Source organism: Oncorhynchus gorbuscha, linkage group LG02, assembly GCF_021184085.1.
Source record: "Oncorhynchus gorbuscha isolate QuinsamMale2020 ecotype Even-year linkage group LG02, OgorEven_v1.0, whole genome shotgun sequence".
Taxonomy (NCBI): domain Eukaryota; kingdom Metazoa; phylum Chordata; class Actinopteri; order Salmoniformes; family Salmonidae; genus Oncorhynchus; species Oncorhynchus gorbuscha.
Window position 1 is genome coordinate 1,976,920 of NC_060174.1, and position 19,211 is coordinate 1,996,130.

General features: G+C 45.1%; 1 protein-coding gene across 1 annotated transcript; it reads left to right on the top strand.

Annotated features, from left to right (window-relative positions):
• Positions 1 to 200: 200 nt before the first annotated feature.
• Positions 201 to 17,789, top strand: LOC123996124 (claudin-34-like). Its single transcript, XM_046299647.1, has 2 exons — positions 201 to 330; positions 16,245 to 17,789. The coding sequence occupies exon 2, from the start codon at positions 16,375 to 16,377 to the stop codon at positions 17,104 to 17,106; it is 732 nt and encodes a 243-aa protein (XP_046155603.1). The 5' UTR covers positions 201 to 330; positions 16,245 to 16,374; the 3' UTR covers positions 17,107 to 17,789.
• Positions 17,790 to 19,211: the final 1,422 nt, after the last annotated feature.

The following is a 19,211-nucleotide window of genomic DNA, read 5'->3' on the forward strand; positions in this document are numbered from 1 at the left end:
TCTTTCTCACACTACTAACAGGACACAATTCTGAAGAATAGCCCTGCCACTATGACACACTATCTACAGAGTGCATGAGGAGACCTACAGGAAGACTACAGCAGGTAAGTACCAAAGATTGACTTTATTGATGGCTCAGCCACTCCCAGGTGAGGTGAAAGATTATATCTAGTCAATCATTCACTAGGACTATAGTTTAACAGGTATTTAACAGGTCCGACTGGGGTTGACAGTGATTGAACGGCAGCAGTGAAGCGTTTCATCTGTGGTCATTTGATCCAGGAGCTGCAGGAGGCCTAGCGTTTCTTACTGCAGACTTATATCACCTGTGTGAGTTTTAGTTTTTATTTACATTTGAGGTACAATACAGTAAATATCTATCATATCAATGTTTAACTCAGTCATTAAACGCAGACTGAGAAAATGATTCTGTCAGCAATTGTTGTCAGTTGTAGTTTAGTGAATGTTTTCCACTCAATTATACACTGAACTGAACAACAATATAAACGCAACAATTTCAATGATTTTACTGAGGTACACTTTAAAGAAATCAGTCAATTTAAAAATATTCATTAGGATCAAATCTATGGATTTCACATGACTGGGAATACAGACATGCATCTGTTGGTCACAGATACCGTAAAAAATGGTAGGGATGTGGATCAGAAAACCAGTCAGTATCTGGTGTGACCACGATTTGCCTCATGCAGAGCGACACATCTCCTTCGCATAGAGTTGATCAGGCTGTTGATTGTGACCTGTGGAATGTTGTCCCACTCCGCTTCAAAACCAATGCGAAGCTGCTGGATATGGGCAGGAACTGAAACACACTGGTGTACACATCGATCCAAAGCGTTCCAAACATGCTCAATGGGTGACATGTCTGGTGAGTATGCAAGCCATGGAAGAACTGGGACATTTTCAGCTTCCAAGAAATATGTACAGATCCTTGCGACATGGGGCCATGCATTATCATGCTGAAACATGAGGTGACGGAGGCAGATAAATGACATGACAATAGGCCTTAGGATATGGCCCATAACCCCACCGCCACCATGGGGCACTCTGTTAACAACATTGACATCAGCAAACTGCTCGATGATGCTGAACTGCAGTCATGTCAAGATCCGGAAGAGGACGCCGAGCACGCAGATGAGCTTCCCTGAGACGAAGATGAAGAAGCCGGATGTGGAGGACCTGAGCTGGCGTGGTTACATGTGGTTGGCTGGGGCGGCAGGTAGCCTAGAAGTTAGTGTTGGGCCAGTAACCGAAAGTTTGCTAGATTGAATCCCCGAGCTGACAAGGTAAAAATCTGTCGTTCTGCCCCTGAACAAGGCAGTTAACCCACTGTTCCTAGGTCATCATTGTAAATAAAAAAATTGCCTGGTTAAAGGTTATATAAATAAAAATGTTGTGAGGCCAGTTGGACGTACTGCCAAGTTCTCTAAAACAGCAGCGGTTTATGGTAAATAAATGAACATTCAATTCTCTGGTGGACATTTCTGCAGTCAGAATGCCATTTGCACTCTCGCTCAACTTTAGACATCTGTGGCATTGTGCTATGTAACCAAACTGCACATTTTAGTGGCCTTTTATTGTCCCCGGGACAAGGTGCACCTGTGTAATGATCATGCTGTTTTATCAGCTTCTTGATATGCAACACCTGTCAGGTGGATGGATTATCTTGATAAAGGAGAAATATTCACTTACAGGGAGGTAAACATTTGTGCACAAATCAAAAGAAGCTTTTTGTGCATATGGAACATTTCTGGGATTTATGATTCTAGCTCATGTTGCATTTATCTTTGTTCATATAATGAGTAGTTGAATCAGCTGACTACTGTTGATGTTGACAGATAAATGTTATCCTGCAGAGCTCAAAGAGCATGGACCTGTTAAAGTGCAGAGGGTTTCTGTTTGGCAGGCAGTACTGTGTAATCTCTAGTATCTCATGGAGCCTCTAGTTTTTAATCGGTCTTTTAAGTTGTCTCTGTTTATTAGAATTCATCATAGAAAGACATTAATACGTGGAAAGGCAACCGTATTCAATGTACAACTCATCTTAATGGATATTATTGTCTGTTGTACCATCCTTCTATGGGAGAATTCAGATGCATAAATGGAACTTAATACTCTTTTTATCCCCCTTTCTCTATTCTGACCTTGAACTGAAGCATGGGGCAGCGCATGTGCGAGCCAGCTAACAGTTTGGGGTGAATATCACAGAAATTGAGGTGTGGCATAAGTGTGTCTTTTCTGACCTTAACTTTTTCTCAATCGCGTACATGCATTTTTTAAAGAACGTTGTCAATTTTCAAAACGGACTTCACAAAGCACCGAACTCTGACCTTTTGAAAAAAGAACAGTAAATGTGTTTTCAATGTAAATACAGTCATCAAAACTACAGTGCCTTCAGAAACTATTGAGAGGGATGAGGCAAAAGGTATGGCAATTAAGTCTGGCAGCCCAACTGATTGGCAAACGTACTGCAAATTAAGAAATCATGTGAATAATCTAAATAAAAAGAGAAACTATGCTATGAAACAAAGAAATTATATAAATAATGCTACTAAAAAGCCAACTCGGCTCCATCATTCGTTGAATCAGATGGCTCATTCATCACAAAGTCCACTGATATTGGCAACTACTTTAATGACTTTTTCATTGGCAAGATAAGCAAACTTGGGGATGACATTCCAACAACAAATTCTGACACTACACACCCAAGTATATCAGACCAAATTATGAAAGACAAGAATTGTACATTTGAAATCAGTAATGTTAGTGTGGAAGAGGTGAAAAATGTATTGTTGTCTATCAACAATGACCAGCCACCAGGGTCTGACAATCTGGGTGGAAAATGACTGAGTATAATAGCGGATGATATTTACATTTACATTACATTTAAGTCATTTAGCAGACGCTCTTATCCAGAGCGACTTACAAATTGGTGCATTCACCTTATGACATCGAGTGGAACAGTCACTTTACAATAGTGCATCTAAATCTTAAAGGGGGGGGGGGGTGAGAGGGATTACTTATCCTATCCTAGGTATTCCTTAAAGAGGTGGGGTTTCAGGTGTCTCCGGAAGGTGGTGATTGACTCCGCTGTCCTGGCGTCGTGAGGGAGTTTGTTCCACCATTGGGGGGGCCAGAGCAGCGAACAGTTTTGACTGGGCTGAGCGGGAGCTGTACTTCCTCAGTGGTAGGGAGGCGAGCAGGCCAGAGGTGGATGAACGCAGTGCCCTTGTTTGGGTGTAGGGCCTGATCAGAGCCTGGAGGTACTGAGGTGCCGTTCCCCTCACAGCTCCGTAGGCAAGCACCATCAAATCAAATCAAATCAAATTTTATTTGTCACATACACATGGTTAGCAGATGTTAATGCGAGTGTAGCGAAATGCTTGTGCTTCTAGTTCCGACAATGCAGTGATAACCAACAAGTAATCTAACTAACAATTCCAAAACTACTGTCTTATACACAGTGTAAGGGGATAAGGAACATGTACATAAGGATATATGAATGAGTGATGGTACAGAGCAGCATACAGTAGATGGTATCGAGTACAGTATATACATATGAGATGAGTGTGTAGACAAAGTAAACAAAGTGGCATAGTTAAAGTGGCTAGTGATACATGTGTTACATAAGGATGCAGTCGATGATGTAGAGTACAGTATATACATGCATATGAGATGAATAATGTAGGGTAAGTAACATTATATAAGGTAGCATTGTTTAAAGTGGCTAGTGATATATTTACATCATTTCCCATCAATTCCCATTATTAAAATGGCTGGAGTTGGGTCAGTGTCAATGACAGTGTGTTGGCAGCAGCCACTCAATGTTAGTGGTGGCTGTTTAACAGTCTGATGGCCTTGAGATAGAAGCTGTTTTTCAGTCTCTCGGTCCCAGCTTTGATGCACCTGTACTGACCTCGCCTTCTGGATGATAGCGGGGTGAACAGGCAGTGGTTCGGGTGGTTGATGTCCTTGATGATCTTTATGGCCTTCCTGTAACAACGGGTGGTGTAGGTGTCCTGGAGGGCAGGTAGTTTGCCCCCGGTGATGCGTTGTGCAGTCCTCACTACCCTCTGGAGAGCCTTACGGTTGAGGGCGGAGCAGTTGCCGTACCAGGCGGTGATACAGCCCGCCAGGATGCTCTCGATTGTGCATCTGTAGAAGTTTGTGAGTGCTTTTGGTGACAAGCCGAATTTCTTCAGCCTCCTGAGGTTGAATAGGCGCTGCTGCGCCTTCTTCACGACGCTGTCAGTGTGAGTGGACCAATTCAGTTTGTCTGTGATGTGTATGCCGAGGAACTTAAAACTAGCTACCCTCTCCACTACTGTTCCATCGATGTGGATAGGGGGGTGTTCCCTCTGCTGTTTCCTGAAGTCCACAATCATCTCCTTAGTTTTGTTGACGTTGAGTGTGAGGTTATTTTCCTGACACCACACTCCGAGGGCCCTCACCTCCTCCCTGTAGGCCGTCTCGTCGTTGTTGGTAATCAAGCCTACCACTGTTGTGTCGTCCGCAAACTTGATGATTGAGTTGGAGGCATGCGTGGCCACGCAGTCGTGGGTGAACAGGGAGTACAGGAGAGGGCTCAGAACGCACCCTTGTGGGGCCCCCGTGTTGAGGATCAGCGGGGAGGAGATGTTGTTGCCTACCCTCACCACCTGGGGGCGGTCTTGGTCTTGTAGCGGATGCGAGCTTCAACTGGAAGCCAGTGGAGAGAGCGGAGGAGCGGGGTGACGTGAGAGAACGTGGGAAGGTTGAACACCAGACGGGCTGCGGCGTTCTGGATGAGTTGTAGGGGTTTAATGGCACAGGCAGGGAGCCCAGCCAACAGCGAGTTGCAGTAATCCAGACGGGAGACGACAAGTGCCTGGATTAGGACCTGCGCCGCTTCCTGTGTGAGGCAGGGTCGTACTCTGCGGATGTTGTAGAGCATGAACCTACAGGAACGGGCCACCGCCTTGATGTTAGTTGAGAACGACAGAGTGTTGTCCAGGATCACGCCAAGGTTCTTAGCGCTCTGGGAGGAGGACACAATGGAGTTGTCAACCGTGATGGCGAGATCATGGAACGGGCAGTCCTTCCCCGGGAGGAAGAGCAGCTCCGTCTTGCCGAGGTTCAGCTTGAGGTGGTGATCCGTCATCCACACTGATATGTCTGCCAGACATGCAGAGATGCGATTTGCCACCTGGTCATCAGAAGGGGAAAGGAGAAGATTAATTGTGTGTCGTCTGCATAGCAATGATAGGAGAGACCATGTGAGGTTATGACAGAGCCAAGTGACTTGGTGTATAGCGAGAATAGGAGAGGGCCTAGAACAGAGCCCTGGGGGACACCAGTGGTGAGAGCGCGTGGTGAGGAGACAGATTCTCGCCACGCCACCTGGTAGGAGCGACCTGTCAGGTAGGACGCAATCCAAGCGTGGGCCGCGCCGGAGATGCCCAACTCGGAGAGGGTGGAGAGGAGGATCTGATGGTTCACAGTATCGAAGGCAGCCGATAGATCTAGAAGGATGAGAGCAGAGGAGAGAGAGTTAGCTTTAGCAGTGCGGAGCGCCTCCGTGATACAGAGGAGAGCAGTCTCAGTTGAATGACTAGTCTTGAAACCTGACTGATTTGGATCAAGAAGGTCATTCAGAGAGAGATAGCGGGAGAGCTGGCCAAGGACGGCACGTTCAAGAGTTTTGGAGAGAAAAGAAAGAAGGGATACTGGTCTGTAATTGTTGACATTGGAGGGATCGAGTGTAGGTTTTTTCAGAAGGGGTGCAACTCTCGCTCCCTTGAAGACGGAAGGGACGTAGCCAGCGGTCAGGGATGAGTTGATGAGCGAGGTGAGGTAAGGGAGAAGGTCTCCGGAAATGGTCTGGAGAAGAGAGGAGGGGATAGGGTCAAGCGGGCAGGTTGTTGGGCGGCCGGCCGTCACAAGACGCGAGATTTCATCTGGAGAGAGAGGGGAGAAAGAGGTCAGAGCACAGGGTAGGGCAGTGTGAGCAGAACCAGCAAACGAGGATCGGATGTCGTCGACCTTCTTTTCAAAATGGTTGACGAAGTCATCTGCAGAGAGGGAGGAGGGGGGAGGGGGAGGAGGATTCTGGAGGGAGGAGAAGGTGGCAAAGAGCTTCCTAGGGTTAGAGGCAGATGCTTGGAATTTAGAATGGTAGAAAGTGGCTTTAGCAGCAGAGACAGAGGAGGAAAATGTAGAGAGGAGGGAGTGAAAGGATGCCAGGTCCGCAGGGAGGCGAGTTTTCCTCCATTTCCGCTCGGCTGCCCGGAGCCCTGTTCTGTGAGCTCGCAATGAGTCATCGAGCCACGGAGCGGGAGGGGAGGACCGAGCCAGGATAGGAGGGGAGGACCGAGCCAGGATAGGGGACATAGAGAGTCAAAGGATGCAGAGAGGGAGGAGAGGAGGGTTGAGGAGGCAGAATCAGGAGAAAGGTTGGAGAAGGTTTGAGCAGAGGGAAGAGATGATAGGATGGAAGAGGAGAGAGTAGCGGGGGAGAGAGAGCGAAGGTTGGGACGGCGCGATACCATCCTAGTAGGGGCAGTGTGGGAGGTGTTGGATGAGAGCGAGAGGGAAAAGGATACAAGGTAGTGGTCGGAGACTTGGAGGGGGAGTTGCAATGAGGTTAGTGGAAGAACAGCATCTAGTAAAGATGAGGTCGAGCGTATTGCTTGGCTTGTGAGTAGGGGGGGGGGGAGGTGAGAGGGTGAGGTCAAAAGAGGAGAGGAGTGGAAAGAAGGAGGCAGAGAGGAATGAGTCAAAGGTAGACGTGGGGAGGTTAAAGTCGCCCAGAACTGTGAGAGGTGAGCCGTCCTCAGGAAAGGAGCTTATCAAGGCATCAAGCTCATTGATGAACTCTCCGAGGGAACCTGGAGGGCGATAAATGATAAGGATGTTAAGCTTGAAAGGGCTGGTAACTGTGACAGCATGGAATTCAAAGGAGGCGATAGACAGATGGGTAAGGGGAGAAAGAGAGAATGACCACTTGGGAGAGATGAGGATCACGGTGCCACCACCCCGCTGACCAGAAGCTCTCGGGGTGTGCGAGAACACGTGGGCGGACGAAGAGAGAGCAGTAGGAGTAGCAGTGTTGTCTGTGGTGATCCATGTTTCCGTCAGTGCCAAGAAGTCGAGGGACTGGAGGGAGGCATAGGCTGAGATGAACTCTGCCTTGTTGGCCGCAGATCGGCAGTTCCAGAGGCTACCGGAGACCTGGAACTCCACGTGGGTCGTGCGCGCTGGGACCACCAGATTAGGGTGGCCGCGGCCACGCGGTGTGGAGCGCTTGTATGGTCTGTGCAGAGAGGAGAGAACAGGGATAGACAGACACATAGTTGACAGGCTACAGAAGAGGCTACGCTAATGCAAAGGAGATTGGAATGACAAGTGGACTACACGTCTCGAATGTTCAGAAAGTTAAGCTTACGTAGCAAGAATCTTATTGACTAAAATGATTAAAATGATACAGTACTGCTGAAGTAGGCTAGCTGGCAGTGGCTGCGTTGTTGACTTTGTACAAGGTCATCAAGGTTCTCATTAGCAGCTTTGAGAATGTCCTTGTATAGTATGCTCTCCCTTTAGGGGGCTATGGCTTTGCAGGACCAACCCTGCCAAGCAGGCTCAGAATCTTGAGGGGGCAGTGCTGCTCTAGGTCTCTGACCACATTTTGGCTGCATACAAACCGCTTACAGCAGACCCATAAAACAGTTAGGGACTTCTCCTTAGTATCTGAGTCATTCAGGTGGGGGTATAGGGTTGTGGACCGTTCCATTACATTAGGACTTCTCCTTAGTATCTGGGTCATTCAGGTGCGTGTCTAGGGTATAGGGTCATGGACCGTACCATTACATTAGGACTTCTCCTTAGTATCTGGGTCATTCAGGTGGGTGTCTAGGGTATAGGGTCATGGACCGTACCATTACATTAGGACTTCTCCTTAGTATCTGGGTCATTCAGGTGGGTGTCTAGGGTATAGGGTTATGGACCGTACCATTACATTAGGACTTCTCCTTAGTATCTGGGTCATTCAGGTGGGTGTCTAGGGTATAGGGTCATGGACCGTACCGTTACATTGGGACTTCTCCTTAGTATCTGGGTCATTCAGGTGGGTGTCTAGGGTATAGGGTTATGGACCGTACCATTACAGTACGACCTCTCCTTAGTATCTGGGTCATTCAGGTGGGTGTCTAGGGTATAGGGTCATGGACCGTACCATTACATTAGGACTTCTCCTTAGTATCTGGGTCATTCAGGTGGGTGTTTAGGGTATAGGGTTATGGACCGTACCATTAAATTAGGACTTCTCCTTAGTATCTGGGTCATTCAGGTGGGTGTCTAGGGTATAGGGTTGTGGACCGTACCATTACATTAGGACTTCTCTTTAGTATCTGGGTCATTCAGGTGGGTGTCTATGGTATAGGGTTGTGGACCGTACCATTACATTAGGACTTCTCTTTAGTATCTGGGTCATTCAGGTGGGTGGGAGTTACTTGATGCGGAATAGAGTTCCATGTAGTACTGTGAGCCTCCCAGTCTGTTCTGGACTTGGGGACTGCGAAGAATATAATAATAATAATATATGCCATTTAGCAGACGCTTTTATCCAAAGCGACTTACAGTCATGTGTGCATACATTCTAGGTATGGGTGGTCCCGGGGATCGAACCCACTACCCTGGCGTTAAAAGCGCCATGCTCTACCAACTGAGCTACAGAAGGACCTCTGGTGGCATGTGTTGTGGGGTATGCATGGGTGTGCAAGTAGTTTAAACAGACAGCTCGGTGCTTTCAACATGTTAATACTTCTCACAAATACAAGTAGTGATGAAGTCCTTCTCTCCTCCACTTTGAGCCAGGAGAGATTGACATGCATATTATTAATATTTTCTCCCTGTGTATATCCAAGGACCAGCCGTGCTGCCCTGTTCTGAGCCAATTGTTCTGAGCCAATTCTGAGCCAATTACAAGTCCTTTTTTGTGGCACTGAACAGTAGTCCAGGTGCGACAAACCTATGGCCTGTAGACCTTCCTTGTTGAGAAGGCAGAGCAGAGCTTTATTATAGACAGACTTCTCCCCATTTTAGCTGCAGTTGTATCAATATGTTTTGACCATGATAGTTTACAATCCAGGGTTACTCCAAGCAGTTTAGTCACCTCAATTTGCTCAATTTCACATTATTCATTACAATATTTAGTTGAGGTTTAGGGTTTACTGAATGATTTGTCCCAAATACAATGATTTTAGTTTTGGAAATATTTAGGACGAATTTATTCCTTGCCACCCACTCTGAAAGTAACTGCAGATCTTTGTTAAGTGTTGCAGTATTTCAGTCACTGTGGTAGCTGACGTGTATAGTGTTGAGTCATCCGCATACACAGACACACTGGCGTTACTCAGAGCCAATGGCAGGTCATTAGTAAAGATGGGGATTTGCTGATTCTTCCTGGATTATGTTGGACATGCTTCCATTAAATAACACCCTCTGTGTTCTGTTAGGCAGGTAACTCTTTATCCACAATATAGCAGGGGGTGTAAAGCCATAACACATGTTTTTCCAGCAGCAAACTATGATCAATAATGTCAAAATCTGCACTGACGTCTTCCAAGACAGCCCCCACAATCATTTTATCATCAATTTCTCTCAGCTAATCATTAGTCATTTGTTTAAGTGCTGTAAATGCTGAAAGTCTGTTGTGAATTTGTTTACTGTAAAATATCATTGATCTGGTCAAACTTCAAAATGGCGGAGGAAGAAATGGCAGCAGTTTTACGGGCGCCCAACCAATTGTGCTACTATGTGTTTTTTGTGTGCATTATTTGTAACTTATTTTGTACATAATGTTTCTGCAACCGTATTTTACGGCAAAAAATAGCTTCTGGATGTCAGGACAGCGATCACTCACCTCGGATTAGACAAAGATTTTTCTTAAACAAGCAGGACGCACAGGACATTCTCCAAACACCCGACATGGCCAACATCCCGTTATTTGCAAGAGGAAGAGACGCAGGTACAGAGGACACAGAGTGGGCTGCCTCGTGATGGCCCGCAGAAGGCGAGTGGGAAAGCTGCTGTTACCGTCAATATTACTCGCCAACTTGCAATGAGAACAGGTACGATCACGAATATCCTACCAACGGGACATCAAAAACTGTAATATCCTGTGTTTCACGGTGTCACACCCTGACCATAGTTTGCTTTGTATGTTTCTATGTTTTGTTTGGTCAGGGTGTGATCTGAGTGGACATTCTATGGACATTCTATGTTGGATGTCTAGTTTGTCTGTTTCTGTGTTTGGCCTGATACGCATCAGGCCTACAGTGCGCCTTGCCTGTCCAGCGCTGCTAGAGCCTTCCTCCTCCCCAGCGCCTACAGGTGTTCCCGTCTCTCATGAGCCGCCGGAGTCTCCCGTCTGTCATGAGCCGCCGGAGTCTCCCGTCTGTCATGGCCGCCAGAGTCTCCCGTCTGTCATGAGCCGCCAGAGTCTCCCGTCTGTCATGAGCCGCCAGAGTCTCCCGTCTGTCATGAGCCGCCAGAGTCTCCCGTCTGTCATTAGCCGCCAGAGTCTCCCGTCTGTCATGAGCCGCCAGAGTCTCCCGTCTGTCATGAGCCGCCAGAGTCTCCCGTCTGTCATGAGCCGCCGGAGTCTCCCGTCTGTCATGAGCCGCCGGAGTCTCCCGTCTGTCATGAGCCGCCAGAGTCCCCCGTCTGTCCCGAGCCGCCAGAGTCTCCCGTCTGTCCCGAACTGCCCCTCAGTCCCGAGCTGCCCCTCAGTCCCGAGCTGCCCCTCAGTCCCGAGCTGCCCCCCAGTCCCGAGCTGCCCCCCAGTACCGAGCTGCCCCCCAGTCCCGAGCTGCCCCCCAGTACCGAGCTTCCCCTCAGTCCAGAGGGGTCCTTTAGTAGGGTTGCCAGTCCTAGGTTGGCGGCGATGGTCGCCGCTCAAAGGACGCTACTAAAGTGGACTAAGACTATGGTGAAGTTGGGGCCACATCCAGCGCCAGAGCCGCCACCACGGACAGATGCCCACCCAGACCCTCCCCAATAGGTTCAGGTTTTGTGGCCGGAGTCCACACCTTGGGGGGGGGGGGTGGGGGGGGGTGGGGGGGGGGGTACTGTCACACCCTGACCATAGTTTGCTTTGTATGTTTCTATGTTTTGTTTGGTCAGGGTGTGATCTGAGTTCTATGTTCTATGTTGGATGTCTAGTTTGTCTGTTTCTGTGTTTGGCCTGATATGGTTCTCAATCAGAGGCAGGTGTTAGTCATTGTCTCTGATTGGGAGCCATATTTAGGTGGCCTGTTTTGTCATTGTGGGTTGTGGGTTATTGTCTATGTTGGTTGCTTGTGTCCGTTCTCATTATAGCTTCACGGTTGTTATTCGTTTATTGTTTTGTATAGTTTGTATTCAGTGTTCAGTGCTTTCTTTAATAAAAAAATCCTCATGAACACATACCATGCTGCATTTTGTTCCGCTCCTTACGACGATCGTGACACACTGAATCGTGGCTGAATGACGACATGGATATGATGCTGCACCGGCAAGATAGAAAAGCACACTCCGGTAAGACGAGGGGGGGCGGTCTATGCATATTTGTAAACAACAGCTGGTGCATGAAATCTAAGGAAGTCTCTAGATTTTGCTCGCATGAAGTAGAGTATATTGTGATAAATTGCAGGCCATACTGCTTGCCTAGAGAGTTTTCAGCTATACTTTTAGTGGCTGTTTATTTACCACCACAGACAGATGCTGGCACTAAGACCGCACAATAAACATATAAGGAAATAAGCAAACAGGAAACCAGAGGAGGCACCGGTGACTTTAATGCAGGGAAACTTCAGGGAAATCAGTTCTACCAAATTTATATCAACATGATAAATGTGCAACCGGAGGGAAAAAATTCTAGATCACCTGTATTGCACACACAGAGACGAATACAAAGCTTTCCCTCTCTCTCCATTTAGTAAATCCGACCACAACTCTATCCTCCTGATTCCTGTCACATGCAAAAATTAAAGCAGGAAGCACCAGTGACTCGGTCTATAATAAAGTGGTCAGATGAAGCAGATGCTAAACTACAGGATTGTTTTGCTATCACAGACTGGAACATGTTCTGGGATTCTTCCGATGGCATTGAGGAGTACCCCACAGTCACTGGCTTTATCAATAAGTGCATTGAGGACGTCGTCCCCACAGTGACTGTACGTACATACCCCAACCAGAAGCCATGGATTACAGGCAACATTCGCACTGAGCTAAAGGGTATAACTGCCGCTTTCAAGGTGCGGAACTCTAACCCGAAAGCTTACAAGAAATCGTGCTATGCCCTGCGACGAACCATCAAACAGGCAAAACATCAATACAGGGCTAAGATTGAATCATACTACACCTGATCCGGTGCTCGTATTATGTGGCAGGGCTTGCAAACTATTACAGGCTACAAAGGGAAGCACAGCCGCGAGCTGCCCAGTGACACGAGCCTACCAGACGAGCTAAATCACTTCTATGCTCTCTTCGAGGCAAGCTACACTGAGGCATGCATGAGAGCATCAGCTGTTCAGGACGACTGTGTGGATTATTGAACGAAGCGCTCCAAATAAAAATACTTTTTGGGGATATAAAGAAGGACATTATCGAACAAAAGGACCATTTGTTATCTAACAGGGACGCTTGTGATTTCAAACAGATGAAGATCTTCAAAGGTAAGGGATTTATTTTATCGCTATTTCTGACTTCCACGATGCATCTGCTTGGTTGGAAAGTGTTTTCAAATGCTTTTGTATGCGGGTCGCTGTCCTCAGATAATTGCACGGTGTGCTTTCGCCGTAAAACCTTTTTGAAATCTGACAACGCGGCGGGATTAACAAGAAGTTTATCTTTTAAATTATGTATGACACTTGTATTTTCATGAAAGTTTAATATTACGATTTCTGTCATTTGAATTTGGCGCTCTGCAATTTCACCGGATGTTGTCGAGGTGGTTCGCTTGAGGCACGCCTAGCCCACAGGTCAACATACACCAACATACACAAGGCTGCAGGGCCAGACGGATTACCAGGACGTGTGCTACGTGCATCTGCTGACCAACTGGCAGGTGTCTTCACTGACATTTTCAACATGTCCCTGATTGAGTCTGTAATACCAATATGTTTCAAGCAGACCACCATAGTCCCTGTACCCAAGAACACAAAGGCAACCTGCCTAAATGCCTACAGACCCATAGCACTCATGCCCGTAGCCATGAAGTGCTTTGAAAGGTTGGTAATGGCTTACATCACTCATTATCCCAGAAACCTAGACCCACTCCAATTTGCATACCGCCCAAACAGATCCACAGATGATGCAATCTCTATTTGCACTCCACACTGCTCTTTCCCACCTGGACAAAAGGAACACCTATGTGAGAATGCTATTAATTGACTACAGCTCAGTGTTCAACACCGGGCTATGGGCACGTACTGGCAACACCATGCGCTGGGTTTCTGTACAGCACTTTGAGATATCAGCTGATGTACGAAGGGCTATATAAATAAATTTGATTTGATTTTATTTGATTTAACCGCATAACACAGTGCCTGACCAGTAACGGTGCCTGACCTCTTCTGAAGAGGAGAGGCGTAAAGGATCGGAGGACCAATATGCGGCGTGGTAAGTGTCCACATGAGAGTACACATGAACAACTGAATACAAAAACAATAAACGTGGAATGAACGAAACCCAAAACAGTACCGTGTGGTGAAAAACACAGACACGGAACAAACACACAGTGAAACCCAGGCTACCTAAGTATGATTCTCAATCAGAGACAACTAATGACACCTGCCTCTGATTGAGAACCATACTAGGCCGAAACATAGAAATCCCCAAATCATATAAAAACAAACATAGACTGCCCACCCCAACTCACGCCCTGACCATCCTAAATAGTGACAAACAAAGGAAATAAAGGTCAGAACGTGACACTGCAGATGTGCGCTAAACAGTGCACTTCCACTTGAGATGTGTTTTGAGGATATGGATGAGAAAGTGAACTTCTCATTTCCAAAAATGTAGCTCAGCTGGAATACCGCTTTGCGATCTATTAAGATTAAGGGTTGCATTAAATAGGCACAATATTTTTTTACTAACACATTTGGCAATGTTCATATCTTTGGCAAAAAACTGTAGTATAAGCAGAAGCATTCACTGTGAAAGTTGAAAGTTGTTCTTCATATATAGGCTAAGCCCAGCACTTTTTTAAAGCATTAATTTATGAAGTCAGTTATTGTTTTTTTTGCTCAAATTTGAGCAGCACCTGTCAAATTCTTACATTTCTCTCAAAACACAGGGATGCCAAATTGCGGTGGACTAGTATTATAAGAGGATTTTAGTGGAAAAACAGAAGGTTATTCTGGCTGGAATTATTACTCTACTGCTATGCAAAAATGAATGACATGGTAGATTCAGATGGGACTTAAATGTTTGTTTGTGCACATAATTACACAGCCCTATCTCCCCCAGTAAAACAAATCCCATGGAGATAGGACTTTTCGTGTGTGAATGATCATCAGTAGTCTCTTGATAACTTGTGCTAACAATGTTCTTAAATACAACTTCATTCACAAAAATGGTATTCCATGTCGAGTGCAGAAGCTAGCAGCTAACAGCTAGCAGTTAACAGCTAGCAGCTAGCAGCTAACAGCTAGCAGCGAACAGCTAGCAGCTAGCAGCGAGCAGCTAGCAGCTAGCAGCGAGCAGCTAACAGCTAGCAGCGAGCAGCTAGCCAGACCGATAACTACAACACTTGAATTTGGAACTAGATTTCCTGTCTTAATCCATTAGCTCTTTCTCTCCACTAGGTGGCAATATTTACCCTTACAAATCTACTATTCCCGATAGAAATAACACCATTCTTCATACATTGTAATGTATAAATTGATAAGAGCTAGGTAAATACGTCATCCGTTTGGAAAAAGGAATTGTAAATACAAATATAGCAATTGTTTTAGATGATCTTTCCTTATGATTACTGAAGACGAACCAATCATGTGGAAGGAAACTGAAAATCATATCTATATGACATATATTGCCTCCACAGTGAAGTACAGTAGGCTATAAATGGCGGGGATTACATCTGATGACCCTAACTATAGGCTTCTCTAGTGCTCAACCCACCGAGTTGATGTATGCTCTCTAGAATGTTTTAATTATATGCCCAGGCTTTCTGTAGTTTAAAAAAATAATTAGTATAATGTTAAATATTAGCCACCATCAGTAATACCCACATGCAATTATAACTGTCACTCTCATGTTAGTTTCCTTCAGTTTGTTGCTTCCATTTTGTATCATTCCAATCCATTCCGTTTACCTTTCTTTCCTCGGTCACAAGTTGTTCCTGAGGGTCGCTGGCAATAGTGAATCATATTAGGTTGAAGTTGTGTAATAATTTGATACATGTAGCCTATTTAATCATTATGGAACTCAGACCACACTTAGCTGTTTGGATTCTGACACACAGTTCATGACGAATGGACTGTTGTTATACATTTCCGTGATTAGTGAGGATAAGGGTAGGGTTAGGGTTAGGGTTAGGGTTAGGGATTTATCGGACTGTTGTTCAACCCCTATTGTACACCTTTTTCACCTTAAAATATTTAATAGATTGAACTTCAATAACTTTCAGGATGAATCACACCACTGTATTTTTTTTATTCATCAATATATTTTGTGCATAAAGGCTTAGACATATAAATCAATAAATCTGTTCAGGGTTTGTAAATACTTTCCTCACCCTAAATAATCTACAATCTATTCTAAATCTACCAGTTGGTGTGGAAACTAAGACAAATATGCATATATTTACAATAGATTGCTTTCTTTCTTTGATTCCTAATATTCAAAACCAGTTCTGTCGATATATTCTAGTGTGTCTGTAGACAAAATGATGATTAAAGGTACAGCATATTTAAAGGGATGTCTTAAGATTAATGTACTGAAAACCTATTGAATGAAAACTTCACAAGAAAATATGTTGGCCAGCAAATAGGAGGGTTTTCAGAGGTTGAATGAAATGTATTCATTCTGTGCAAGGGAGCACCACCTGCAGAGTGTGTTACGCGCCTGCATAAGGTAAGTCTGAATACCAACTACTGAGAAGTGTGTAGGACACATTTCCTAAGTCTGAATCGGCCCCTTTGGTGATATACTGTGGGAAATGCTGTACACTACATGCGGATCTAATATGTTTCTCTCATCAGGTTTCATGGGACCAGAGAAGCTGCAGAACTCTGCAGTGGTATTTGAGTTGACCGGCTGTGGGCAGGAGAACTGAGTCAGGAGTCCATCTTAAACCCGGATCATTGACGTGACCAACCCTCTGACAGGGTCATGGTGTACCTGGCCCACACGGTTCACTGGCAGTTCCTGGGCCTAGTGATTGGCTGTGTAGGCTGGATCCTGACGATGGCCACCGCGGGCCACAATGAGTGGAGGCTGTGGTATGTAGAGGACGTCTCTGTGGTAACCTCTGGCGTGGCCTGGGTGGGCGTGTGGCGGGCGTGTTTCTACAGCCACACTCTACCCGACTCAGAGTTCTGCCAGCCAATCAGCATTGCCGACCTGTTTGTTCCCGTGGAGATCTCCGTGGCACAGGTGGTCATCATGGTAGCAGTGATAACTGGACTCTTGGGAAACATCCTTGGTGCGTACGCAGTGAGGAACATCTATTTTGGTCAGAAGACTCATGACTTTATCAGACTGACTTTCTCAGGGGCCGGGGGGCTGTACGTCCTGACAGGGGTCAGCTTTCTGGTCCCTCTCGTCTGGAACGTGAAATCTGTCCTGACTAATCAGACTGTAGCATTCCCCCCAGAGTTCCACCTCCCTCCTGCCCCCCTCAGACAGGAAGTGGGCGGAGCTATCTGGATGGGGGTCGGTGCTTCGATCTTCCTTATCTTTGGCGGTCTCCTATTCCTCTGCTACAGGTATGTTATCAGGGCTAAGCCAGTCAGTGGAGAGAACGACAAGGACCCTCTACATGGGCCACCCATAAGTCTAAAGTCTATATTAGAGAATGGAGACAAGGAGACCAGAGACAACCCTGCCTTCCAGGCTGATTAATACTTTTAGGACAGAGGGCAGACAAACAGGCACTTGTAAACTCCCCGTCGTGGATTTAAATGCATAGAATTGGTTTAAGCATTGGCTGGAGAGAGTTTCTGCCATTGTTTAATACATGCAAGAAAGTGTGGAAGTGCACACTTCGGGAGAAGGGTGGGGAATCCGAATTCACTGTGCTGTGGTGAACAGCCATAGAGATTTATCTAAGTGTCTGGAAAACAGAACCATAGAACCCATTCTCTCTGTGAAATTGTCATTTTAGCATGATTGTTGAATGATTGTTGAAGTTTAGAGTACAGCTTTGACAAGTGCATAGACGCAGTGATCTATATTTTGGTCTTTGATAAATGTGACTAATGAGAACTGCAATTGTTTTGATTGATTGTATATATTTGCAACCTAATTTATTTGAAATGTTGTAACTCTAATTTTGCAGTGATCACGCTTGAACTGTTGTTCTCGAGGCACCATTACAAATGAGACCCTGATCTCAATGGATTCCGCAGTTAAACAAAGGCTAATAATAAAATAAAATTAACATGACAAAGAAAGTTCATGAAATCTTTGGAATGTCATCATGTGTAAAATAACTTTTTTTAAATGTAAGTGAAAAGAATGTGGCAGCTGTACTGTATTGTTACTGCATATAATTTCATAATAAATAGATTTTTATATTGAAATCACTTCCTGCTATGTTGCTCCTGTTGTTGGACCCCTGCCGTGAATGAAATTAACTTTACAGCACCTCTCAGTGTGGTGCCAAAACTTCATACCCAGCTCTCTGGGGCTGCGACACTATTCCCTATGGCACCCTATTCCCAATATAGCGCACAACATTTGACCAGAGCTCTATGTGAAAAGTAGTGCACTATAAAGTGATTAGTGTGGAATTTGAGAATGGAATACTGGTTGTGACAAATCTCAGTGGGAGTTAGTTATGTGATTCTTCTTAAAAAATGAGTTAATCCAGGGAAATTAATTTTTTAATTAGATTAGATTTTATTTCTCAGCTGGAGTTTAGGTATTCTGAATTAATTAGTTCAGTTAACTTAGTCCAAGGAGGGCTCTCTCTCTCAATTTCAATTTAATGGGCTTTATGGGAAACATATGTTTACATTGCCAAAGCAAGTTTTCTTTAATTATTATTATTATTTTTGTTGGTTTTTCTCTTAGAACTTCTCTTAGGCTTGTCAGTCAGCATTTCACTGTAAGGTCTACCTACACCTGTTATATTTGGCTCATGTGTCAAATATAATATATTTTGATTTTAAATAGATAATAAACAAAAGTATAATAAACAATACAAAATTAACAGTAAACATTACCCTCACAAAAGTTTCAAATGTCATATTATGTCTATATACAGTGTTGTAATGATGTGCAAATTGTTAAATTACAAAAGGGAAAATTAACATAAATATAGGTCTTTGTTCTTCACTGGTTGCCCTTTTCTTGTGGTAACAGGTCCAATCAAATCTAATTTTATTTGTCACATACAACAACCTTACAGTGAAATGCTGACTGACAAGCCCTAAATCAACAATGCAGTTCAAGGTCACAAATATTGCTGTTGTGATGGCACGCTGTGGTATTTCACTCAATAGATATGGGAGTTTATCAAAATTGTATTTGATTTGGAATTCTTTGTGGATCTGTGTAATCTGAGGGAGATATGTGTCTCTAATATGGTCGTACATTTGGCAGGAGGTTAGGAAATGCAGCTCAGTTTCCACCTCATTGTGTGGGCAGTGTCCACATAGCCTGTCTTCTCTTGAGAGCCAGGTCTGCCAACGGCAGCCTCTCTCAATAGCAAGGCTATGCTCACTGAGTCTGTACATAGTCAAAGCTTTACTTAAGTTTGGGTCAGTTACAGTGGTCAGGAATTCTGCCACTGTGTACTCACTGTTTAGGGCCAAATAGCCTTCTAGTAAAAAATGTCCAATGTGTCAAGAAATGATCTTTTTGTTTTGTCGTGATTTGGTTGGGTCTAATTGTGTTGCTGTTCACAAACACACCCCACAGAGCCCCAGGACCAGCTTGCTTTACTCTTATCCAGGTTCATCTCTCTGAAGGTGATGGCTTTCTTATGGAAGGTTTGGGAGTCG

Coding starts and splice junctions, on each gene's coding strand:
- LOC123996124 (XM_046299647.1), top strand. CDS start 16,375: ATGGTGTACCTGGCCCACACGGTTCACTGGCAGTTCCTGGGCCTAGTG.